Source organism: Podarcis filfolensis (genome assembly GCF_964270895.1).
Source record: "Podarcis filfolensis genome assembly, chromosome: 6".
Lineage (NCBI taxonomy): Eukaryota > Metazoa > Chordata > Lepidosauria > Squamata > Lacertidae > Podarcis > Podarcis filfolensis.
Genome location: NC_139609.1, coordinates 67,761,543 through 67,787,556, shown reverse-complemented (window position 1 = coordinate 67,787,556; position 26,014 = coordinate 67,761,543). Strand labels below are relative to the sequence as shown.

The following is a 26,014-nucleotide window of genomic DNA, read 5'->3' as shown; positions in this document are numbered from 1 at the left end:
TTTTAACCAAATCTCTTACACACTTACACACACACACACACACACATACACACCAAAAGGGCCAAATCAGATGCTACTTTTAATGCATGGTAAGTAGTCATGCCTGCAGTTTAAAAAATATATAATAGTAAGGGTTGGGGGAAGAGAACATAACATGAACCTGCTGGATCCGCACAACAGCCCATCTAGTCCAGGAATGTGCTCTCACAATAGCTGGTGAAATACCTGTGGGAAGCCTGCAAGCTGGACATGAGCACACACATGGACTCTGCCTACCTGTGATTGCCAGAAACTGGTATTCAAAGGTGTGATGCCTCTGAAGGTGGAGGTAGGACATAGTCATCACAACTAGCAGCTGTTGATAGGCTTGTCCTCTGTGAATTTGTCAAATACTCTTTTAAAGCCATCCAGGTTGGTGGCCATCACTTACTCCTGTCTTGTAGTATTCTTTTTAAAATTTTGGGTATTTTTTTATCTCTTAAGTTTTATCATTTTATCCTCACAATGCTAGTTGAGGTGGATTAAGCACTGCACCTAATGAACTTCGTGGCTGGGTGGGAATTTATCTCCAAGTGTAGCCAAACCAAGGCCAAAACTCTACTAGCTCACAGAGTTCCCCCAAGTAATATTTCTATGGGCCCCTGGGAAGCATGTGCCCCACATTTGTAGTGTTGTCAGTACAGGTGAATATCATTCACAAGGTACATGATTTAACACTTCATTATTATTTTTCTCTTGTTCCTGCACTAATAGAAGTAGCCTGAATCATTTTTGTTTTCTCTAAGCAGCTTGAAAAGTCCTACACAATAAGCCTCTCAGGAGCTTTTGGAAAATAAACTGCATATTTTAATTTTTCTAATCCTCACTCTCAAACAATCTGCTGTATTTTGTTCAGGCAGTTGAAGCCAATGCATAAAGAATTTAGGAAATCCTCTTTTCCTCATTTGTTTTTCATAAGGCATGTAGTAGTCTTACCATTAAACACTTGCTACAGTTTGGCTTAGTATTAGTTTCCTGATGATGTTTTTATAGCCTAGCCACAAAGCATGTGTATTTCCAGAGCGGGAGTAGCTGTTTCAATCCTATATCTCATAAGTATGGTAATAATTCTAAGACAGCTGGTAATCACAAGCAAAACTTCCTAATCAACACCAAACAATATACAGTTAACAAATTTACACACATAACTTTCCATCTAAGAAGATGGGCAAACCTATAAGCTATTGGTTAAAGCAAGCCCTAAATAACCTACAGGTGTGATTTCCTAAAAATATATTGTGGTCCTACTCACATGCATTGGTGCTAAAACTGTATGTTTCATTTTATGTGATGTTTTCGCTGGTGTGCTCATTTTTGTGGTTATTAGAGTTCATTGTTATAATCATGGTATGGTATTCTGTGGGGTGGGGAAAACTTGCTTGTGAAATAAATGTGTCCCATATGGAAATGGGCAGTTACCGGAAGTAATATTATTCCTTTAATTTGTTTTGTACTATATCTTGTGAAAACAGCTTTACACTGAAAACTGCTTAAATACTTCTAAAACCATGCCTTTACGAACTTGCTACGTAGACTAAGGAGATTTCCTTTATGAGACACGGCCCAGACTGAAACACTGATCAACCAGCTATCTCCTGCTTGTCTAAACAGTACATTGTGTTATGAGAAATGGGCTTCTGAAAGAAAGAACGAAAGAATAAACGGAAAGTAAAAGGGGGCACGTACAGTACCACAAGGCTGGTGAGGTTCTGGAAAGCGTAGTTAGGAATGTGCCAGATTTGATTGAGGGCCAGTGTCATGGCCTGTAGAGCCGGCAGGTTGTTGAGTGCTTTGACAGGGATCTCTGTCAGAGCATTATCATCCAGCCAAAGGTGGCGTAAGGAGGGCAGCCTCTCAAAGCTCTTCTCAGGTACCACAGAGATCAAATTGGCGTCCAGACGCCTAAAGGAAATAAACAGACAAGTCAATCAAACACAGCATGTGTGCACATAGCACAGTGCAGAAAGTGTCCTGTTGGTTATCATTAAATGGTCAAAGACCTGAGCAAGTTACTGCAGCACCACTGGCCTGCATAGAGGCTCAGGAGGCACGACTGACATATGCAAATGACTACACATTCTTGCTTCCTTTGATGGAATATCCGTGCTTCCAGCTGATTTGACCTGATAGGAAATGGAAAGAGAGGGTGTGAGGTTTTATACCTCTGGAATGATATAGCATGAAAATTCCTTTGATAATACTGTTTGGTCTCCTGTGTAGGTGGTGGATCTCAACAAAATCACATCGTACAGCTGCCGCGATCCCACACAGTGGCTCCAGTTTATGTAACACAGATATTCTAGGGCAATTCTGCATCAGTCCTCCAAACTCAAATCAAATCAAAGAAAAAGCACCTTGGCAGAAGTGACATTAGCCACTTCAGGTGAAAACATGCATAATTCATCTCTCCTTATTACAGTATTCAAACATCTGACTAGCTGATCTTCTTTGTTTGCAAGGTGTCTGGGGATTTGTTCAGAATTACAGTATACTGGTGCTGTGCAGTCAATTTATAGGAAAAACAGTTATGCTCTTCTGAATTCTTCTGCTGTTCCTGTTGATGTACATTGTCATTCCTCAAAATATACTGTTATTAAAATAAATAACCTTTCCCCTCTACTAGGGACGAATTGATGAATCTGTCAATTTTTGTTTCTCTCAGTTTCCCATGTTTCCAATCTTAAATTTACTTCTCCGCATTTCCACGCCAATTTGTGTTGTTTTTTTAATTAAAAACGTCCCCAAGAAATTCCATCAGCATCATAGTGCAAATATATCCTAATATACACACTTCTGTATGCAAGATTGCCTAATAAACACATTTTTGCAATGCCATTTTCTGTTTGCATGCTATATTCACTAACAAATGCATTTTTTATGCAAACTTTATCCTAATATATGCATTTTGTACACATTATTGGCTGGAGAGCTGCAGTGCAAAATTTTGTGTAAATTTTGAAGAATGGGGTTATGTTTTGGTTCATGTATTGTTTTGGAATGTAATTAGGTAGGTTCACCTTTAAATGTAAAATGAACTGAAATTCTCTCCAAGCCCTACCCTTTATACGACAGATTCAAGGCTAGCTTGAACTGCCATAATGTCTTCAGAATCCTCTTCCCTTAACCAAGTAATAAACAATAAAATATCTGAACATCATTTCCTGTGGAATGGCAGGTTGTGGTTTGGTTCATTTTTTTGTTTGTATGTTTATAATATACAACAAAATAAAAATTGCAGGTTTGGTATAGGAACTGCAGTAGTGTAAGCCAAATGTGACACCGATGAGAAGTAGTTATGTTTTTTAAATCAGAATTCTTTAGTTCCATAAAAGCTGAAGAGCTCAAAAAGAAGGATTTAAGCCCAGTTAAAGAGCTGGGTTTGGTACCTGTTTCTGCTACTGTGTCATCTGAATGAGTCAGCAAATGGAGGAGAAGGGGAAATCCTTCATCCACCTAATACAAGCTGAATTTCTTAATCTTTTGTTTGTATGGTAAATCCTGAAATGTAGATACTGTTTCATCTAACATGAATGTTTCAGTTGTCCTAGAAATAATCTGTAAAACCTCTTAAGTGAAATACTAATGCAAGTGAAAATTAAACATTTTCTTGGCGCTTAGGGGGAATGTATCTTGTGTTCTATTGTAGTATCTTTTGGCCACTTCAATCAGTCTATAGAGAATCTTAGTTTTCTGGCTCAAGCCACAACTGCAGCTAGGGGAAGAATGGGCTCTCCAAAACATTGCTTGTAGACGCTGGTTTTACTACTTTGTGACCTACTATTTTCCTATATGTGTTTGGGTTGGAAATGAGGTCTGCCCCACCCCTGCTTCCATTAAAGTGTAGTGAAGACAAGGTGGAACAAGTTGCTTTGGAAAGCTGTTCCATAGAGATAGGTGTTCAGTAACAACTTGCAATGGGACTAATAGCTCCAGCACAAAAGGAATTGAATAAAACTCTTAGTAAAGAAAATAAACTTTACATAATGCCAATGGAATAATATCATATCCTCAGCATGCCAATTTGTTATAAAGTACTCCATAGGTTTTGCTTTCTCGTGCCTTGCATGCATCTCAGTTTTGGAATTATTTGTGGGGGGGATCTGTTTCTTGGGGAAACACCTGTTGAAAGTCTTGTGAGTCTACTCAAACTAATAGTCTGCCCATGACAATGGCTAGGTTTAGCAGAGGGTGATAACCCAGTGTTTCCCTTCCTTCACTTGTATCATTTGGAGGTCTGAGTACTTGGAAAATCACCAAGTACAATGGAGTCATGTTAACTACATCTTGTAAATCCAAAGAATTATGCAATTTCCAGTACTCAACAAATGAAGGGTCTACATATGGTTTTATAAGATAACCTTGATGAAGCCCCTAATATCTACCTTATGTTTTCAGAGAAAGCTGCAACAGGTAAGTCTTTAAATATAAAGACTCAAAAACTGCAGAGTGTATGGTTATAAAAGCCAGTTTATTATTTAACAGCAGGGTTTTTCTGAGATAGATGAGTGCTCCTGAACCCAGTAATAATACAGGTCATGCTGCCCTTTTATTCTTCAAAACTTCTATTTTGGTTTGTGACTTGGACACTGACAATGAATGGAGAACCAGGGAAGCAGATTGCTTCAGATATTTGGATGTAGGAAGGGGCTGTGCAACTGGGTCAGCCAGAGACCTGGAAAAGAAGCAATTTGTATTGGACTAAAGGAAGAAGAGAAAAGAAGTTCTAAGTTTCAGGGGTTGGCTGAAGAGACAGGCTTTCTGTTTAGAGATGATGCTGTTGCTTAGGAACTGATGCCATTTTGGAACCTGCACCACCTACATGGTCCTACTGGCTTGCTGCCTGCCCGATCTGCGCATTTATAAATAAATAGTTATTGCAAAATGCACCAGAATTCTCCATTGCTCTATTATTCAAAAGAAAAACTGATCCTGCAAGGCTGCCCTGGAACCTTCACCACAAAGGGAAAGTGGGAGTGAAAACAATAACACTGACAGACATAAATAAACTGAAAACTGGCTTCCAGAAGTAGTTTGGTATCCTGGCTTGCTTGTTTTCTGAAATAAAGTTGGATTGCCATAAAAACATGTAGCAGAGTTCAAGCTCACTAACTGCTATTGCTCCCAAATGTAGTTCTTCTTGAGGAAGAGATGGAGCGAATATAAAACTCAGCTCCCTTGGCACCAAGAAGCTGCTAATTATATCAATTAAGCAAAACAAAAAAGCAACCACATGGCTCTCCTCTTTCTGCACTGTGTGATTATGGCTTCTTAAGCACTTTCTATTATGGTTTATACCTGGGATAATTGGGCAGATTAGGAGACAGGGTAGGCCAGTGCCAACTTGCTCCATTTCCACATAGACATTGACATTTTTTATTCTGCTGTGCTTCTCAGATCATGCTGCAGTTTCCATCACAAGCATCAATCCTACAGAGGGATGTTCATGTCATATAGAGGAGATTGTTCAAGTGTAATGCTAAACCGTAGCACCCAGTGAAGGGCCAAACCAATCCTCCACAGACTTTTCCCACTAATATTTTAACCCCATCATCTGGTGGATCTTTAGTATAAGAATGTGTCCCAAGGTATTTTTTTATTTAATGAATTTATATACCACCCTATACCCGCAGGTTCACAGAATAAAGGTACCACGATTTTGCACATGCACTCTCACACATCACATCTTACATGTGAGGGCTCATCATTGAGCCTACCTAGTGACAGTGAAGGCAGGAAAACCAGGTGTCCCATTTGGGGATCAAGCCTGAAACCATGGGATTATCAGCACCACACTCTAACCAACTGAGCTATCCTGTTGGGGAAATAAAGAGCCTTAGAATACAGTGGTACCTCGAGTTACAAATGCCTCAGGCTACAAATGCTTCAGGTTATAAACTCCGCTAACCTGGAAGAGTTACCTCGAGTTGAGAACTTTGCCCCAGGATGAGAACGGAAATCGTGTGCCGGCGGTGCAGCAGCAGCAGCAAGAGGCCCCATTTGCGAAAGCACGCCTCTAGTTAAGAACAGTTTCAGGTTAAGAAGAGACCTCCGGAATGAATTTAGTTCGTAACTAGAGGTACCACTGTAATAGAATTGTAGATTTGTTGCAATGTAGGAATGTTTTGCCCAACGTAGGGCTCCAACCCACGACCCTGAGATAAAGAGTCTCATGCTGTGAACTATCTGTCTGACAACATACGGAGGGTTGCAGATAAAATCGCTTGCATCTGTTGGGGCCTTCATTTGTTCTCAGAAGGTGTCATATGACCAACCGTATAACCTGGACATGTGAAAAAATTCTTTCCCAGTCCACCCCCCCCAAAAAATCTTAGCACTCATATCTATAGGTAGGATTGCAAACCCTTTTTTTCTGGCAGGTCACTCACTTTTCCACATCAGCGTATCAACCATGTCAGGAAAGGGTTTATCAGTCACATGCTTTGCCTGCCATGCAACTATTAAAATCACATAAATACTGACAGGAAGAAAAGTGGAAATTCTAGCCATGCCATAGATTTACTCCATTTCACCATTATTGAATTAAATATATTGTGTGTCTGGTTTTTAAGTCTTGAACCATAGTGAAGATTAATTTTCATGGCGTTTCTCATCTGTCTTGTGGCTAGACTACAGAACTACAAGAGAATGCAAGTTTCTCATATAAGTTTTTGCATTTCCCCTCCCCCCTGAAAAAACTTATGTAGTACGGTACAGAAAAAAATCTCTTTCGGGCTCTTCTACCATCTTATGTGTGGCTTAAAATGCAATAGAATCTTGAGTAAAAAAGCCAATAACAACAGAACCTGCGTGCCTATACAGAAGTATACAAACAATATTATAAAGTCCCCAATGTGCTTTTTATTGACCTTGATTAGGAAGATTCATGACCCTGAACCCTCTCACTTAAGTACATGACTTGTTACATTTCCCTTAGTGAAAAGCCAAAGAACAGGGAAGATGGGTGATTGGTCCCAGATGTTCTATACAGTAGATATGTCTGTGCAGTTGGGTTGATAGGTCCCATATGTTAAATACAGTAGATGTGTCAGTACAGCAGGGAGACTGACAACAATTCCCATATGCTGATTTCACTAGGAAAGTCTGCATACTTATATCTATAATAGACTTCGGCGAAGAGTCTTTTACAATAGGCTAACGGAGACACATAGAGTCCTGGTTCACTAGATATTCTTTTGCTCTGATGTCTCATTACTCTGAACCTGTTTATACATTCAGTTAAATTGGAAAATTGAATCTGTCATAGCATCCCCCACTCATGGTCATTTTTTGTGGTGGACACAGTTTATTTTAAAAGAGTATTCCAGGCATATTGTTCAGGGGAGAATGAATAGGAGATGCCTCCCTCTCCCCCAGAATGGTGCTATATTTCTGCTGTTCCTGAAAATATGAGCCTTAATTAATTGGGCAGATTCTTCTTTATTGTGAATATACTTCAAGATTATATTATATGTCCTTGTCAAGAAAAAAAATTCCTAAATATGAAGCACTTATACTTCATAGCTTCAGCTAATGCTATGAAAGCTGACCAGCCAATTGTGCTTTGTCTTTGTCAGGCAAATGGCTTGCCAATGGCCTAGAATGAGTGATAGATGTCTTCTTAATGGGAGCTAATTGAAATAGCTGGATAACCTTCCTGAGGGTTTCAAATGGGAGAGGTCACTAGAACCTGGAAGCGGAGATTGCAACCTATAGGCTTGTGAAGAAACTGCAGTTCAGAGATACACCTTGGGGTGCAGGATGCCTTTCTAGGGCAGGGTGGTTCAATGCACAGTCCGAGGGCTGCCTGCAGCCCTTGAGCTTTTTGGGGGTGACCCTTGACAACACTTGATGCCCCCTCTAGCCCTCACACTGCTTTCCCAAAGCTAGATAAGTGATGCAATTGGCTTTGGGAAGGAGGCAAGTGGGCTCTGACAGGGTCCTAAATTCCTCCCTCCTCCTTACCAAAGCCTAATTAGTACTTTCCCAGCTTTGGGGAGGAGGTAAGAGGGCTCTAGGACCCTGCCAGAGCCCTCATGCCTCCTTCCCAAAGCCCAGTGCCCCGTTTGGCCTTGCTTCTCCCCACCCTATGCACAACAAGGCAGTGTGTGGCCCATGGGTTCTGTATCAAAGCACTCTTGCGGCCCACTTGGTATGAAAAGGTGGACCACCCTGCTCTAAGGATATGAAATGGATCTGCTACATGCTAACTAACTAACTAACTACGGTAACATTCTGCTAGTCTGTCCTCTAGCTCCACAAACTAAACATTACAAAAAGTCTCCAGACATCACTCCATCAAAAGGAAGCTAAATTCAAGGAGTACTGCCCCTGGAATTTCTCACCCCTACGGCAAGTTCTAAGTTTGTAACAATACTTTCTCCTCAAACAAGGCACAAAACTACACAATGGAAATCATGGGGCACAGCTTCTAAGGCATAAAGCAGTTTCCAGTCAGGTTTCATCATTTTATTTAGCAATTGGCTACTATATCCTTTAGAACATAGAACACAAAAACATAGGAATGTAGAAAGCTACCTTATACGGAGTGAGACTCTTGGGTACACCCAGCTCAGGATTGTTTACACTGACTGCCAGTGGCTCTCCAGGGTTTCAGACAAGAACCTCTCTCATCCCTATTTGGATGGGGGTTGAACCCAAGACTTTCTGCAAGCAAAGCAGATTGTCTACCACTCAGCTATGGCTGTTCCTCAAGGAGGGCTGCTTTGCTTGTTTGTGGATTACTCTACAAGTCTAAAATTCACAATTACTTGATGGCTTCTTTTCAACTAGCTAGAAGGCTCACTTTTCTTGTGCTCCAGGAAAAGCTTATGCCTCATAAATTACCTTAACAATACTTAATGTGGCTTTGCCACAAGATTAGATCCATGCCAATAAATTATAAGTTGATGTTAAACACCCAAGTCTATTTCTGTTGCCTTTTATCCTTTAAACATTCAGTGGAAGATATTTTTTTTGTTTCTTTTTTCTAAGAAGCAAAAGCACATTCTATCAAAAATGATTTATATGAAGCAATATTGCCCTTACAATGAGCTGTCACATTTCAAACAGATCAAAGGTGGCCTATGAAAGCGGGAACATGCTCTCAGGCTATGCTAATTCCAAAGTGATTCCTTTCCTTCCTTCCATCCGTCATCAGAATATATATGCTTACAACCGACTTGTCTGGTGGGGAAGGCTTCTCCTTTGTCAACATCAAAGCAACTGTCCCCGTGACTTCCAAGAAGTCACTCCTTGCATTTTAATGTTCAGCAATAATAATGATGATGATAATTACCCTATTCATGGGCTTAACATTTTTAAAGAGGTCTTTACTCTCTTTCTGTCTGCTTCCAAAATGTTTTTCCTAAAGACATGAGGAGAGGGTGGTGCACCAGTTCTATGGATTGAGATGTCTCACTGCTTCTTTGCAAGCAATGTAATAAAAGTCAATATGTTGAAGGACAGCATTTATCGAGCAAATTCTTCTGTCTTTCCTTCTTCTTTGAAGTCAGTGTTGGAATAATTTTGCAATATGGGGTGACAATGGAAAACAGCCAGCTGGAACAATGGCTTCTATTGCATCTGCCTCCCCTTGCTTGGATTAAGCACATGCTGAGGAATTGATAGTCGCCATTTTCTACCTAGATCACCAGTGTTACATGTGTTTAGTCTGGGATATGGCACTTTGGCCCATTTTCCTCCCTCACTTTTTTCCTTTTGAAGAAGGTACCTCAATTATATAAAGGTGGCACAGTTGTTGAAACATGGAAACATCTCAAACGGGCTACAAAGAATAGCCCACGTACAGACAGACCAGAGCTTCTAAAGCACCCTTTATATAAGGTGCACTCTCTATTTCCACAAGTCAAGGAACCCTCTGAGGAAACCGTCACTGTAGTTTGGGGGACTGCAGTCAGAAATTGTACATTTCTTATTCTTTATTAATGTATATTTTGCTCAATGCCAAAACAGCCTTCCACATATATTACCAAAGTTGGGCGCCATGCTGCCATGATGTAACATGTAAAAATATACATAACTAGAGTGATAGGACTTTGTGTGTGAAAGATAAAATTGCCTTAAGGATCAGAGACACCATGCTCAGGAAGAGGTGACTGAAAGATCTTGAGCTGACTTTTGAAGAGGGCTTCAGAATCTGCCATGCTTCAGTTCTAATACTTGCAAATGGGGACATATGAGATGGCATTCTAAGCATCTCTGTGGGATGTGCATTCGAAATGTTGCAGAAAACCAAGCTGCTTCCATTGTCTTTTATTTTCATTTGAAAGACAAGCCTCAAGAGTCTTGTCTGAGCTTTTAATCCAATCAAGCTCTCTTATTTTTCTCACTCTTACTGAAAATGCAATAATTATAACTTATAGCACCTGCTTGCTTTGGAAGTCTTTGGTTTGCTTTTGGCTGGCAGAGAAACAGAGTGTACCCATCTGCTTTAGGTAAGAGCTTGTTGTAACCACAATGTTGTTAATTAGCCTGACACACGACTCTCCTAGAGCGCGCATGGTATGCCCTTACCACACCTATAAAACTGCTGGTAGACGGACACTTTGCCAGGGAATCACGACTGAATCACTGCCTTAAATAAGGCCTAGTATCTGACATGTAGTTTAGAGTTTTTGCCATCAGGTGTAGATGTGCCTCTTCAAATCCTCTCATTTTGTGCAGACTGCAAATGAGAAGAATGCAGACGAAAGGAAGCACAAGCATTGCACAAAGGACTACTTCAAACTCTCTTGCCCTGCCTCACCCCATCATTAATGACTTTGTGCTGCTTCCTCCTCAGGCTTTTCTGTCTGCATCTCTTCAGAACAGAACAGCTTTGCCAACCTGGTGCCCTCCAGCCAGCACAGAGCTCCAAGTCCAAAACACCGAGGACAAAAGCTACAATAGCAGGCGCTGCTAATAATTCATGGTCCTGATTGCCAGAGGTGTAAATGAGTGCTTCAGAACATATATGGAGCAGCTGGGCAACATCTAAAACAGCCTTTGCCAACTTGCTGCCTTCCAGATGTTGTCAGACTACAATGTCCATCAGCCTCAGCCAACAAATGTTGAACTCCTGTAACTTTTTATACCACAAATGTCCACTTTATTTATTGTCTGCTTTTGTTGTGCGAGTGTGTCCCACTCCCAGACAGCAAAAAGGCAATAACATTGTACAGCATCACAGAACACGTAAAGTGGGATGGTTATGTGGACAGTCCGGCATCATTCCAGCACTAATGCATTGTTATTGTACCAGTAACATGTTGCAGAATACACTCGCCAAAGAAACAAACAAACCCACGTCAAAAAAAGTCTGAAGGACCATCTGTTAATTTTGATATATTATGGCATCGAAATATTCTCAGAGTCGCAAAGTGATTTCATGCTCTTTATTCAGCTCATAGTGGTGAGGAGGAATGAATGAAAATCCCCTCAAAGTATCTGCTTTATATACATTATTTACACAATGGGCTGCACATGATTGGCTAATTCTGGAATTCTACTGTAAGCCAATCAGGTTGTGGATTCACTTATATCTGGAGCATGATTGGGTGGTTCCTGCCAACCAATCATACTGCTGCATTGTTCTAGGACCAATCAGACTGCTGCATTCTGAATCCTATTGTTCTAGGACCAATCAGACTGCTGCAATTTGGATCCTATTGTTCTAGGACCAATCAGACTGCTGCAGTTTGGATCCTATTCAACTCAGTACATAACGGCATCATAAATACAAACACCTCCTGCAGCACAGATTATGGGATTTCCCCCTCACCCCCCAATTTCAAACCTGTAAATATCACATGGAGAAACAATAAAGGCAACATTGTACAATTCTGCCTCATCTACCTGTCCTGGCCTCCAATGTGCAAGCCTTTTAATACCTACACCGGTGTGGAATATTTTATGGAGTGCTGCTTGATTTCCAAGCAGTAGGTAAGTTAGCATTCTATGAAACGAAACACTTCAGGGCAAATGGAAAAACCACAGCCTCTAGGCAAATGTAAATAAACGATTCAGGTCCCAACTCAACTTGTAATGTTTGGAAGCCACTCGGCAGTGATCTATGGATGCTCCAAGTTGGCAATAAATATATAGAAGACTTGTGGAAAATTACTCATAGATTCTAAATGGAAGGAAATACTGACCTGGTCTTTCTTCTGATAAAATGACCAACCCTGGGAAGATACAGAAATAATAGAAGGGCATTTGACACAAAGCCAATTTGAATGAAGAAGTATTGGCAGCCCCAATGAAATCTGAGGAAATCAGCTTAGCTTCAGATATTGCTTAACGCACAAAGCAGCCTGCTAAGGGGGAAACTGTTTACTCAATGACTTTTCATCTCTCTCAAATCAGACCTAATTTATCCTAATAACTACTAGTCTAATGGGACTTAATGAGGGCAGGGAGATCTCCAAAGAGTGGTTTCCCCCCCTCTATTAAATCTGGATGCAGGAAACAAATTGCCATTGTAGAGGGGTTTTGGTTTCTTCTTTCTGAAGGGAGGATGCAATAAACACTCTTTCTCCTCCTGTGATGGAACTCCTATTTGGGGACTTCCCTGGCTTTTTTCTGGCCCATGTAGGACCAGTCTGGATAGTTAGCCTTGGTGAAGACTTGACGTTTTCATCCCCAAAAAAGTTTTTTATTTGACTTTCCATTGAAATGAGACTACATTTTAATGTTTTAATGTTGTATTTTAATCTTGTTTTTAAAGTTGTATTTCAATCAATTTGTTTTATATCGGTTGGTAGCCACCCTGAGCCCGGTCTTGGCTGGGGAGGGCGGGGTATAAATAAATTATTATTATTATTATTATTATTATTATTATTATTATTATTATTATTATTAGAGTGGTCTGGCTTGTTTTTATCAGGTAAAATATCTGTATAAACTAGTTTGCATTAAAATTGCCTCCCCTTGATGTGTCCTACCCATTCCTGCAGATGCGGTTTAACAGCTGTAGTGTGTAACAATGTTCATCAATAGCAACCTGACAGCAATACTCATGGGTATGGTGACTTAAAACAATTTTATGAAAGTGGAATATCTGTGGCTATATCCATAGCGAGGTTGGGGGAGCAGGTTATAGGTTATACCTCCATAAGATCATGGGTAGGCATTTGACTCAAGTTCTTTCAAGCTGCATGACCTGGAGACAATTTTGACCATTTGCAGTGGGAGTTAATGTTCAATCCAAATGTTATAAACACGGATGGAGTTCAGACGTGACATTCACTCTGATTTCTATAACTTCATGCCCAACATCACATACAAAGTGAGGATCTATGATGAGATCCATGTACTGTACTTGAGGAGACCACATATTTCGCTGCTGTGTGGTTCATGAACCACAATGCCGTTAGAAGTGGAAGGTCTAACTTCAACATATTAAAATGCATAAGCTTTGGTATTTGATCTCAGGATTCTACTGAAGGAAACCATTCACAGCCCTTGTTTCTTATGGTTATTACGTCAGTGAGTGGCGCTCATTATGCAACCACCATGAACAAAGGTCCCCAAGCTGGGTCAGCGTGAACTCTTCTGAGTTAAAAATGGGAAAATATGGTCAGTGTTGTTATGCTAAATAGACATCACAGGGGAAAGAATCATATTACCATTTTTTTTAAACCCCTTTTTTGCACTACTACTGGTCAGACTAAATGTGGGGGGTTTTTTGCTAAAAGACATACAAAATGTCAGAAGAACACTGGCAACATCATGTGGTCCCTCAATCAAAAATTCTAGAACATTCAAGGTATGAGACAATTTCAGGTAGTGCGGATGGGCCATGTATTCCCAGCCTTAATCCTCCCAAAGTTAGGCCTTTCCACCCTGTCATTTTCCTGCAGGGTGTAAAAGCAGCAGCTGGCTACCCCAAAGAATGCAAACCAAATGGAAGCAAGGATGAGAGAACAAATACCCAGGTATGATTACTATTGCAATCATTCAGATATACGGAGACCTGAATAACGTTGGTTTAAAGACTTATGGCACACTGTTTCTCCTTTCCACAGTACGAGGTATATATTTATATGATTCACTTCAGTGGAAGAAAAGGATCTCTCCACACAACAAATGCTAATTATTCAGTTTCGGCCAACACATTACTGCTCATTGTTGAGGGGGAAAGTACCGGTAGATGCTTCATGTGCTTGGATGCTCTCCAGACCACATGACTGGAAGGGAAAGTTCAAAATCACCTCTTGTATTGAAAGTGCACTTGCTTTGAAAGAGATCCTATAAGAATCTGACTTGGATTTCATTGGTAAGTCCATACTCCCATTTGCTTCAAGGAGACAGTTCCTGCAATAAGATCTTGTCCCTTTCAGAGAGCAAACTGCCTCAAAAACAAAAGAAAACAGCCATTCTCAGGGACAGCGAAAGCTCATATGTCCCACAGCTAAAATGCAGTCACCTCTGGGCTGGATGGTTTTAACAGCACAGCTGCGCGAAGGAGGAGGGAAAGGAAATTATGATGTGGAGAGCTGTTTGAATTAGGAATCACAGAGGGATTGTACAATGAATGGCACTGCATAATGACTTGCCATGGAACTAGGCAAAGCATCTGTCATTAGGAAAATTATCTTTTAACATCTCCGAAGATCATGTTTATTCATCCCAAAGGTAATACCTTTGTCCATGTGCATTCTCTATTGGCCTCTTATGGAGGCTAATAACTCAAAGACTAGATTATTGAGTGACAGCATTAAAAAGCAATTTCATCAGAAATTGCTGTTACAGGGTGCTATCAGACAGTGGGTTTGCAAGTGTCATGCTTGCAGATTGAGTGCCCTACACTAGCAAGCCACATGGGGACTAATCTCTATACTAAGAATTCCTAACACCAGCAGGATTAGTGACATGAGGGAGAACAGCACAGAACAAATTGGTGGTGGCAGCACAGCCCTAATTTATATTTCGCATTCCCTGCGATAACACACTTTTAAGCTTTGGATTGGAACAAATGGTAATTTAGGTTCCACGGATTGTCATTTGCTGCAACTGAGCATTAAAGAGTGGGTTTTCATGGGGGAAAGTGCTGGGACATGAAAAAGAAAAAGAAAAAGTGCTCAGACACAGCGCTTTAAAATGCAGACCTGCTACTAGAAAGCATGGGGCAAAGGTAAGTGGATGAGCCCCAAGACTAGGTGTCAGGATCATATTTCTCTTCTGTTGAAACAGCTTTGTTGTATCCTGGTTCATTTCCAAACTCAATCAAAGTCCTGATACTTACCTTTAAAGCTCTACAAGGCTTGAGGCCCAGGTATCTTTTGGACTAGCTTCCTCCATACCAATCAATCTACTGAGATGTTTTTTAAGCAGATGGGAGTAATATGTTTTATTCCACTGTGTTTCTTGTACTTTAAGGTGATTCCAGGTGACCTGTTTATTGGGCATTCATCCTGATCTGCTGCTGAGGTTAGTGATGTTGAACCAAAGCAGGTATTATCACACATTTCCCAGTGCATTTTGCCATCACTTTCCTAATCACAAAATGTCCAATATTTTGGGGGAGTGAACTTGACGACATGTAATGGAAGCACCCTTATTGCTGTGTGTAACTTGTTGTGTGACAGAACTACTGCTGCCCCGTGGCCATTTGGCTCCAGAGTCTATGAACCTTTTCTGTGTTAACAAACTAAGGATAGCATTTCATGCTTCTGCTTAGTTGGGCTCTAGTCCATGAAAGCTCACAACCGTTCAACTGCTAATCCTGGTCCCATAGAGAACTCAGATAGAGTGGCAACCACATCAGATGTCTCCGCACTCCTGCTTCCAACTTCCTTTAGCTCAAATTCCGCACTATTGTCTTTTTCAAGGAAAGAAATGGAACCATGGATTTAGCCAACCGAGGTACTGCAATAAGACATAAGGCGGTATTAGGAACATAGGAAGCTGCCTTATAACAAGTCCGACCACTGGACATCTATCTCAGTATTATCTAGCGGCTCCAAGATTTCAAACACAATTCTCTCTTAGCCCCACCTGAAGACGCCAGGGATGAAACCTGGGACCTTCTGCAAGCAAAGCAGGTGCTCTACCATTAAGATATGTTCCTTCAAAAAAAATTTTTACGAAATGCTTCCAAATATTTGTGTCCGTTTGAAAATTACCTCCCAGTTCTAAAATTTCTGATGCTTTGTACCATATTCTTTTCTCTAGCACCTGCTCAGAAGACTGGAAGCCTGCCCTAAAGGTTCCTATTAAAAACTTTACTGGATTCTTTAGAGGGGGAAATGTGATGCCTCAGTGGTAGAGCATCTGCTTTGCATGCAGGTCCCAGGTCTCATGGTTGGGCTGAGAGAGATTCCCATCTGAAACCATAGAGAGCTACTGCTAGTCAGTGTAGGCAATGCTTAGTGAAATGGACCAATGGTCTGGCTCAATCTAAGGCAGCTTCCTATGTTCCCATTTCACCCCAACCACTAAAAATATTCTTGTTTAGGCAAATCTACTCAGATGCTTAGAACGCTGAGGTAATTCTACTCTGTTTTAGTATTTTAGTATGTTTCAGAGGTGTGTTTTTTAACCAATCAAGAGGCGTACAATTTTCTTTAAATAAAAAAATAAATAAAATAAAGTATTGAATAACACTTGTTTCAGAGATCCCATAACAACTTAAAGGGACAATCCATTAGGACTTACAGTGATTGAAGGTTTGGAAGATCCCACAGAGCTTCTGCTGGGATGCGACTGAGCTGATTGTTCTGTAACATCCTATAATTAGAAGGGGGGAAAATGACAACTTTTAAAAATAACCCTCAACAAAATGGGGTGTACAGAATTCCAACCCCCCTCCCCAAACAAGATTTCAGAATACAAATGCTGTTCAAAGCCCAAAACCTTCCATTAACAAGGGAACAGGGCTGCTGAATACAGTTCTAGGAATGGCATTCCAAAGCCCATTTGTCCTGAAACCGCAGACCCCATTGCTTGCATGAACTGTGGGACTCTGGCAGAAAAGTAAACCTGTCAAGGGCTAATACTTTCTCAATGTAAAATTTATACAAAGTACCACCATGATTCCTGTGACTTAGTATATCTTATGCATATGTAAGTGAAAACCTGGAATTAATTGTGTGTCTGACTGGGAATTAGTTTAGGGAAAAGGCCACTCTGTTCATAATTATTGTTACCGTTTACATAGCACCATCAGTGTGCATGATGCTTCACTGGGTATAAAAGGACACCTCTCTGCCCAAGCAACTAACCATTTAAAATTTGACACAGGAAAAGCGATAGAGGAGCATGATGTAAATTGAAACCGGAATAAAGAGGGAAGTAATGAGAGATTGTTTCAGTTCCCTGTGCTTAGGCTTAGTTATAGGTGCGACACAGAATGGCATGGAAACTAGGCGTTATGGAAAAGGTGGCTTCTGAGGAGGGATCTGAAAGAAATAGCATGCAGGTGTCTGGGAGAATATATGCATTCCTTTTGTGGAGAATAGAAATACTGTGAAATTTCATTGGAGTTCTGATATTATATTACCACAATGGTTTTTATTCTGAAGAGTAATTTTAGGCCTCTTTACATGAGTTTTTGGGACACCTCAGAAAAGTGAGAATGCCTTGCACTGATCTGAGCAGAATCACCCATAATGTTATGCCTACTTCAGATTCTGAATATGCACACTAGTTCTGATAAAACCCCAAATAAGGGCACCCAATTTCAAAACTGTTAAAAGTATCACATATGTCATGTATTATGCTCATTTTGTACTTCTCTACTGCTACAAAAGGTTTCCTTGAAGTATCTGGAGCTGATCTCCACAAACAGGAAAAATCATGTAGTAAAGTCCTTCTGGGACTGTACGCTTCAGGCTTCAAACATGAAATCACATTTTTTAGGTAACCCTCACGTTAAACTTTCTGCAGGCAGAAAATTGCACACCAGAGTGAAAGGTTCCAGCCAAAAAATCTCCCTCATGCATGAATGCACCTGGCTTCAGGGGTGTGGGGGGGGGGGAGCAGGGCGCCCTGGGTGTCATCCTGAAGGGGGGGGTGACATTTGGCGCAGGCCCCCCCGCCCGCGACTTCCCCAAGTGCAGCGAGCGGCAAAGTGGCAAAGCAGCTGCTGCGGCTCTCCCCCCTTCCCCGGCTCACTGTATGCTTCCAGGTTGGGGGGGAGGGCGGCCCCCGGGGAGGATTGTGCAGCTGCGCCGAGATTGGCCCCATGGGCCGATCACCCCGCCCCCGGGTGCACAGCATGTGTGCCACTCTGGGTGCCAGAGCACCCAGCTCTGCCACTGCCTGGCTTCACAAGCTCTGATGATCAGCTGATGTTGGGGCATGCACTATGTGCTGAAAAAGATTCCGTACTCCTGACTTTAGAAAAATATTATTATTATTATTATTATTATTATTATTATTATTATTATTATTAAATGCACAGAACTTAGAACTTGGACTGTGCTGGTAAGCCTTTATGGCGATGCATCACAGCTCAGTGGAAGACCACATACTTGCATGTAGAAGGTTTGAGGTTCAGTGCCCAGTATCACCAGGTAATGCTACAACACACCCACAGCCAGTCAACATAGATAGTACTGTGTTAGATTGGCCAATGGTCTGACTTCCTACAAAGCAGCTTCTTATGGAAATGGTAGAGCACAGAAGGTACAGTCTTCCACCCACCTCTTTCTTTATTGCTCTGGCTTAGCATGTTATGAACAGCCAGGGATAAATGACAGACGTCACAGTCAAAAGGAGTAGTAAAGCTGCACTGTGTGGGGCCAGGCAGCTCATTTCTCTTTTTGGAACAATGGCTCTAATCACAGGGCTCAGTGGACATGCTGCAGTTTACACTGGGAGTAGCCTGCCAGCCCCACTGCTTTCAGTAAACATCTCTGACTAATGATAGTAATTTGCATTTACCCAAGTAAACACTAGAAGCACAACGTGGACAGTGCAGGTCCCTAGGGTGCTGTGTTTTCTTTCTTCACTACAAAACAGCAGAGGACAAAAGGTGATTCCCAAGAAAAATACTCATCGTCATATTAAAGAACACCCAAATGAAGAAAAACAATCAAACATAGTTTCACAGATCTAGTATATATGAAATGTAAAAAGAACCCGACTGGATCAACTTGCTATAACTATGCCTTTTAAATATATTGAACAGTGATACAGAATTATACATAATTTGCCAAGTTGATGAATGTGATCCAGATAATAAACACATGGAAGCAAAATATTATAAATTAAACAAATTCAAGAAAACTCTTTAACAAGCTTATTGACAGGTTAACAGGTTGCTTTATTCATGAGTGATCACGGGGGAAATGGAGATGGGAGACACCAGCTGGGGAACCTCCAAGGGAACCCCCAAGGGGCTCAGAGCCAGAGGACTGGTGGCAGAATAATGATGAGTGGTCAGAGGGAGCAGACTGGAAGGAGGAGGTGTTGGAAGCTGAAGATGTAACATGCTTTAGTGAGCAGGGAGAGTCTGTGACAGAGAGCAGTCCAGCACCAGAGGCAAAAGAGGAGGCTGGGGAGGAGGGGGGCCAAGAGGCAACAATGAGTGAGGTTGGTGATGAAGCCAGGCAGTCTCCCTCTCCTGCTGCAACCAGCTCCCCTCCGGCCAGGTCTCCCAGAACCAGAAGAGGTATGAAGAGGGCAGAGTAAAGACAGACAAACTGAAGGAGCCTCAGATTGCTTGGGAAGGAGCTGGGGAGGAGACGACTTCGGGAGCTGGGTGAAGGCAGAGACCTTCAGTCCTCACAATTACCATATTGGGGCAAGATCTACTGGGAAGAGTTGCTGTGCTCATTTGGCCTGGCCTCCTAAGCTGTTTTTTTAAAAATAAATATTATTTTATTATTATTATTATTTATTCATCAAAACATCTCATCGCGGTTCACCAGAGAGTTAACTCAGCTGACACGGTGTGAATGATTGCTGACCTGCTACTGACCACTCACCTTGATAGCTGTTCAGGAAACCCTGGGACTGCTGAAACCTCTATCTTGTGTGTAAGTGGTGCCATTTTCATTACATAAGCACCAACACTCACACCTGAACATGAAAACAGGGGGAAGCAAGTTGGACCTGCAACAAAACATTGCTATGTGGTGCGCTCCCTGTTCTTGATTCCTGCAACTCCATTGCCGGCTGCATGCAGGCATGGTTCGTATTCATGTGCATATGATAGCAAGGTTTCCAGTGGGACTCTGGTGGGCGTGGGTGTGCGCACGCTTGTATGCACATTTGTATGTGTAATAGAGGCAGGGCAGGGCTCTGGGGCTGATCCACTTCTCCCTGGAGAATGTCTCTGTATGTTTATTTGCTCCCTTTGGTTTTAATGATTGAGCAAGATGAAAGGGAGAAAGGTATAGATCAAGGGCTGCTTGCCCGCCACTCCAGGGAGGGATTTAAAGAGACAGCATCGATTCATGTGTTTCCCCATGCCTTCTGGGGAAAGCCATTCATTTAATCATAGGAATGCTTTCCCACACAGCCCCACATCTGAAGCAGCCTCTCCCGCCTAATTGACTGACACTCCGTGAAGCCTATCTCAATGACTCCTTGCATGTAACAAAAGCATTCTCACCCGAAGCTTGGAGTTGCTATTCTGCCTGAACTGCTCTTCTTCTCCGCACCCTCCCACGGAACAGCATGTTGTGCATATACAATTACAATTCTTCTTGTGCAACACATTTTAACAAATCAGTTGGGGGGGGTGTTTGTTGTTTTCTTGCTAAAGTTTCCTCTCCTCCACCTCACAGATTCTCTATGCCTGAAAGCTCTCGCATGAAAAATTACTACAGAACCAGGTTCAAAAACCTGGGTTTGTTCACATGACCAAATTGGCATGTTGGAAATATAGGGATGAAAGGATCTGTATGGTGAACTGCTGACATGACACTGTATAACCAGACTGAATTATGGGTATATAATGGGTTCTACATATTGAAGTAATACCTTGCATATTGAAATCCCTTGTTGCTAAAAATTAAACTCAATGTGAAGGACCGCCAGGGATTGCCCCATTTTCTGCTAGGCTTCCCTTCTGTGTGGATGCAGGATCAGTGCCCCCATCAGCTGTGCTTGCTGGTGAAGAATGACTGGGTGATAAACCAGGTAAGGAACAGCTGGGGAGAGGCTTGACTGTTGAACATGACATTTCAGAGTTCCTTATGACTAAGGAACAACAGAAGGGCTGGGGTAGAGAGGGCCTGCTCCCCTTTCTAGTTGACCTTAAGTCCAGCAGAGAAAAGTTGCTAGGAAGGGACATGAGAGGCTGGCAAGCTACAGGGTGAAGTTTGAGGCCTCAGCCTCAGCCCAACTGGTATCCCAACAAGGAACTGGGGGAAGGGTATATGAAGCAACACTAGGTCCCTAATAAACAATGTGCGCAGGAAGAGAGGGACTGGGTACTTTTGAATACCCGCCAGTTACCTCAGTTGTGGTCCTGATGATGCCAAGGTCACAGGTTTGGTCCTCATACAGGCCAACCACATACTCCTGCATTACAGGGGGTTGGACTAAATGATCCTCGGGATCTATGATTCTATGATGTACCCCTGCTCATGGAAGCCCAGCACCCTGCAGAACTGAGTACTGGTGCACCAGGTGATGGAAGGGCACACAAGCGCTCTGGGCAACCCCACAAACGGAAAGCTGTATTAGATGTTTTGACATGCTGGAGCTGGGGTAGGTGGGGAGAGGGAGAGACAGGCAAAGCTTGTCCCACATGCTGTTTTCTGGATGTTTTAATTTGCATTCCTTGCCTGGGGCACCTTGGGCTGGATGAAAGTAGGAGCCTTCCCGCAACCCCTACTTGGTGGTTTTTCAAGCCTCGTTCCAACAAGCCGCTGGAGAGATTCACCTCTGTGTCCCATGGTCTCTCCTCAGCTTGCGCCCTCCCTTGTTATCCCACAGTTCCAAAAAAGGTGAAATAAGCAAAAGTTGGTTCTGTGTGCTCTCACGGAAGCAGAGTGGCACTTTAGACTTCAAAGAATTGCAGCTACACCCACTTGCCTAGCAGTAAGATCACTCCTAGAGCAGCACCCACTGGGTCATTACAGGAAAAGCCTCTCGCCAGGTTCTCAGCAGGAAACACTAAATCAAGCATGCACTCTGTGTGGATATAAGCATAGCATATCGCTGCAAACAGGACCAACCCTACCAAGAAGCAACATGAAGTAGTTTGCTTCAGGCAGCAGATTTCAGAAGGCATGCTGTTTTCCTGGCTTTCATCTCCCTCTCACTGGAGAAAAATGTTTCTGGGCATCATGTTACTTTTTGCTCAAAGTGCAAAAGCATCTAAGACCCCTAACCTGTCTACAACCTGGCAAAGAACTCAGATTCAACAGGGAAATGTTGGAACAGTTTTATGGAGCGGCTTGCTGCTCCTTGGATCTTATTGTTTTAGCTGTTTTAACTGTTTTAATTTTAATAGAATGTTTGCCATAGCATGGGCTGCACATGTGGGGGTATAAATTCAATTGCAAAAATATTGAAAATAAAAACGGTTATAACATGGCAGCATCCTTTACTCTGTGGATAACAGAAGAGCAACATTTCTAGGTGGGATGTACATTGCAGCTTCTCCATAGTCCTCACCTCCCACCCCCTGCTAAAAAAGAGAGAAATATTTGCTGGTCATTCCCACATTGGTTGGGATACACTGAAGTGGTGGTGGTAGGCTGCTTCAGACTTCCCCTATTGTGTAGAATTCTAACCACACATGCGGAGGGGCTATGGGGCCAGATAACATGGATGCAATGGATGGTGAACAGCTAGCAAATGTGGCCCAGTTCTCTCCTTTATTGCATGAGTTACTTAATGGCCAAAATAAGGCTCATCCCTTGTTGAGCATAGGCAGGGAACTTCTGCCTCCTAGCTGGGCACTGTACCTGTGATAATCCCCATGGAAATCCAGCCACATGGACAACATAACCTGCGTTTATATCTCATGCTAGTTCTGACCAGCCATGTGGACTGGCAGAATAGAGCAGGGGGGAATGCCGTTAGACTCTTGGAACAAGAACAGGAACAGTATGGACATGAAGATAGGGTCACCTGCACGTTTTCCTTGGCGATATACCCCCCCATACCCCCCCATTCAGATGATAAATCCTTCATGTTGAAATGAAAGTTATAATGCTCAATCCTTTTGTTAATATGGATGTTCAAGTTGTGTTCCTGTCAAGTGGAATGAAGCTAAGAGGTAGGCTTCTACTTCATCACATCTCACAGGATTGCTTTGGATGTACCTGAGGATGCCCACACACAGATTTCCGTGCCACTTGAGATTGCCACAGTTGCTCTGTGCACTATGCCTCCAGCCTCAGAAAAAGAACTCAAGCGATGCTTTCTCCTGATGCCAGCAGAGTTTTTGCTACTACTATTATTACCTGCAGGAGGTGCTGTTTTAGTTTCAATGAGCCCTGCATACTTCCAACATTCTTAGCTATTTCACTGGGAAGCGCTCCAATGTAAACTGATAAAAAGAGGCATTCAGAGCCCATGCGTTCCCTGAGCATAGTGTTGCCCTTGTTGAAACAGGGTGGGTTTGCTGTGGTTTTCTTGGTTTCTTTGATTCGGTGCCTAATGCAGACTGTGGATAAAGCAGCAACTCATCTCTAAACCCAGGGATTTAGGGCAGGATTCTTTAGAAGGCCTAGTAAACAGCACTGCACTCTCTAATCCCGGGAGCAGGTTACTACCTGCTTGGTTCATATAAACTTTGTCGGCTACAGCGATTTCACATTGTGGTTGAGTTCCAAACATGCCCTCAGGACTGAAATGTTTATTGCAGAAGAGAAGGGATTGTAAAATATCTCCTTGGAAAAAGGGAAGATGAAGAACTGAGAACCTAAATAAACACTCACCAGAACCGGATTGCTGTTGCAAAATCATTAACAAATGAAAATAAATAAAAAATACACCATAATATCGGGGGGTGCATTTCCTATTAAGGCAATCACAGATGACCAGAGGAAAAGATATCCAATTCAGTTAGCCGTGATAGCTTTGAATGAAGTGTTAATGCAGGGCAAGTACCAGGGACAGAGCTATTTCAGAAAATGAGATATCACAGAGGTGTAGCTATAAGTCCAATGCCTTTGCATTGATTCTGGACTAATAAAGACCATATAAAGCAACTGGCAATGTATATTATAGGCTCCATACAAATGCCTACCTAACCAAAATCACAGTTCTGGTTCCCTTGCCATTTCTTTCCACCCACATCCTACAAATGCAGTCAAGCATGAAAGTCAAAAGTTGAGATACTGCCCACTGTTATTTGGGGCTGAATAGAAGTCATTATCAAGAGCCACAAGGATTTCTTAGCACACTGTATAGAGAAATCCCTGCCCCTACAACTGATACATCATCACAGTGAAGAAACTCGATGAGGAAATGAAGGAGACACGAAGAATTTTAAACACTGTGTTGTCCTTGTATGAATTGCTGACAAATAAAAACAGAAGAAAAATAACTTGAAATATATTGATTCAAGAGCAAGCAAGTGTTGAAATTAAATACCCTAGAGACAATGGAATTCCAGTGGTGTTTTAGGATTTGAGCAGTTATTTAGCAGCCCTGAACATTTTGCAGCTGCTCGGATGGCAATCTCCCACAAGCATGATTTGGAAGAAATCAGACAGAACCCAGCTCCAAGGAACATTTGGTACATAGCATTTCTGTGATGATATTTATAATGGTCTCTAATACATGGGAATTCAAATGAACCACATATTCACAGGGATGGACCCCATGACCTAAATGCCTGTTTGGAGAACAAGCATAAAGCAGTAAACTGAAGAAATTGTAACTTACAAAATCTTTAAATTGTAGAGGCCAGAAAATGCTTTCCCTGGAATCTTAGAGAGTTGATTTCCAGATAGGCGCCTGTAATAAACAAAAGAGACATGGTCAAGATAACAAGATAACATATTTGAAAGTCTACTAGTGCCTTTTGTAAGGAAATATGATTATGACCTGGAGCGAAGTCTCTTGCTCCTGAGCTAGATATAGCTTTGTGAGCGGAACCAACAGTCATTTCAGGAAGAAGGTATTTCTAAAACTGCTGTGAACAATTCTATATGTTCCTCCCGTCACTATTCATACTAGCCACATGGAAGGCAGTATCAAGGGTCTACTCTTGGCTTTATAGCTAAGGTTTCATTGGCTGAGTTTGCACCATATTGCATGTCAGTAAAGCCAAGGTTTGGCTTAGAATGTTGCCGAAAGCCAAGATTGTGGTTTCCTTAACCATAGTCTATAGCCAAGTTTTGCTCATATGGTTAAGGAGGAGAGACCTGAACCATGACCCTCTTATCAAACAACATGCTAAACCAAACCTTGCCTTAACTGTTGTCCCATGCTGAGCTGAGCCCTGAGAGAAGCAAAGGTGCAGTGAGCTCTTATCTGGGAGTGGACGTGTTTGTGCTGTCCCAGTAAACCATACTTTGGCTTACCATGACACGCAAAAAAAGATCATTGTGTTGTGAGGTATGCCTAAAGTAAGTCTGTTAGGAAAAGGTTAAGATATTACAAAGCTGCCCAGTGGCTGGGGCAACCCGGTCAGATGGGCAATGTAACAACAACAACTCATTTTAGTTTGAATGCCATAAAAATGTGTTCTTATGGAGTTACGACTCGAGATATTCATAGAGAAAATATTTCTTGAAGGCTGGAATAGCTGAAAAGAGTCTCCATGTTCAGAGGAAGTGTAACAGATGCTGGGGACAAACCAGAGGTGAGGGATGTTGCCTTTCCTCTCTTCTAGTAAGTTTCTCAGAGGCAACTCGCTGACTAATTTTGGAAATAGAATTTTGGCCTAGGTAGGCCTTTCAGTCTGATCTAACAAAGCTCTTCTTGTGTTTCTAAGAGTCTGCAGACTTTCTGGAGTCATCCAAATACAATGACATGGACATAATACCAGTCACTTTTCATCCGTTTAAAGTATGATTGCTTTTGTGAATGCATTTATGCACATAAGTATACAAGTGCT

General features: G+C 41.9%; 1 protein-coding gene across 1 annotated transcript in view; it reads right to left on the bottom strand.

The window, feature by feature from the left end:
• LGR6 (leucine rich repeat containing G protein-coupled receptor 6) overlaps positions 1-26,014 on the bottom strand; it is a 142,091-nt gene that overhangs the window by 52,914 nt on the left and 63,163 nt on the right. Inside the window, exons 3-5 of the mRNA XM_083617385.1 lie at positions 24,838-24,909; positions 16,696-16,767; positions 1,726-1,941 (exon numbers count right to left, since the gene is read on the bottom strand). Of these exons, the coding sequence (XP_083473511.1) occupies positions 1,726-1,941; positions 16,696-16,767; positions 24,838-24,909 (360 nt within the window). The remainder of the gene's footprint in view (positions 1-1,725; positions 1,942-16,695; positions 16,768-24,837; positions 24,910-26,014) is intronic.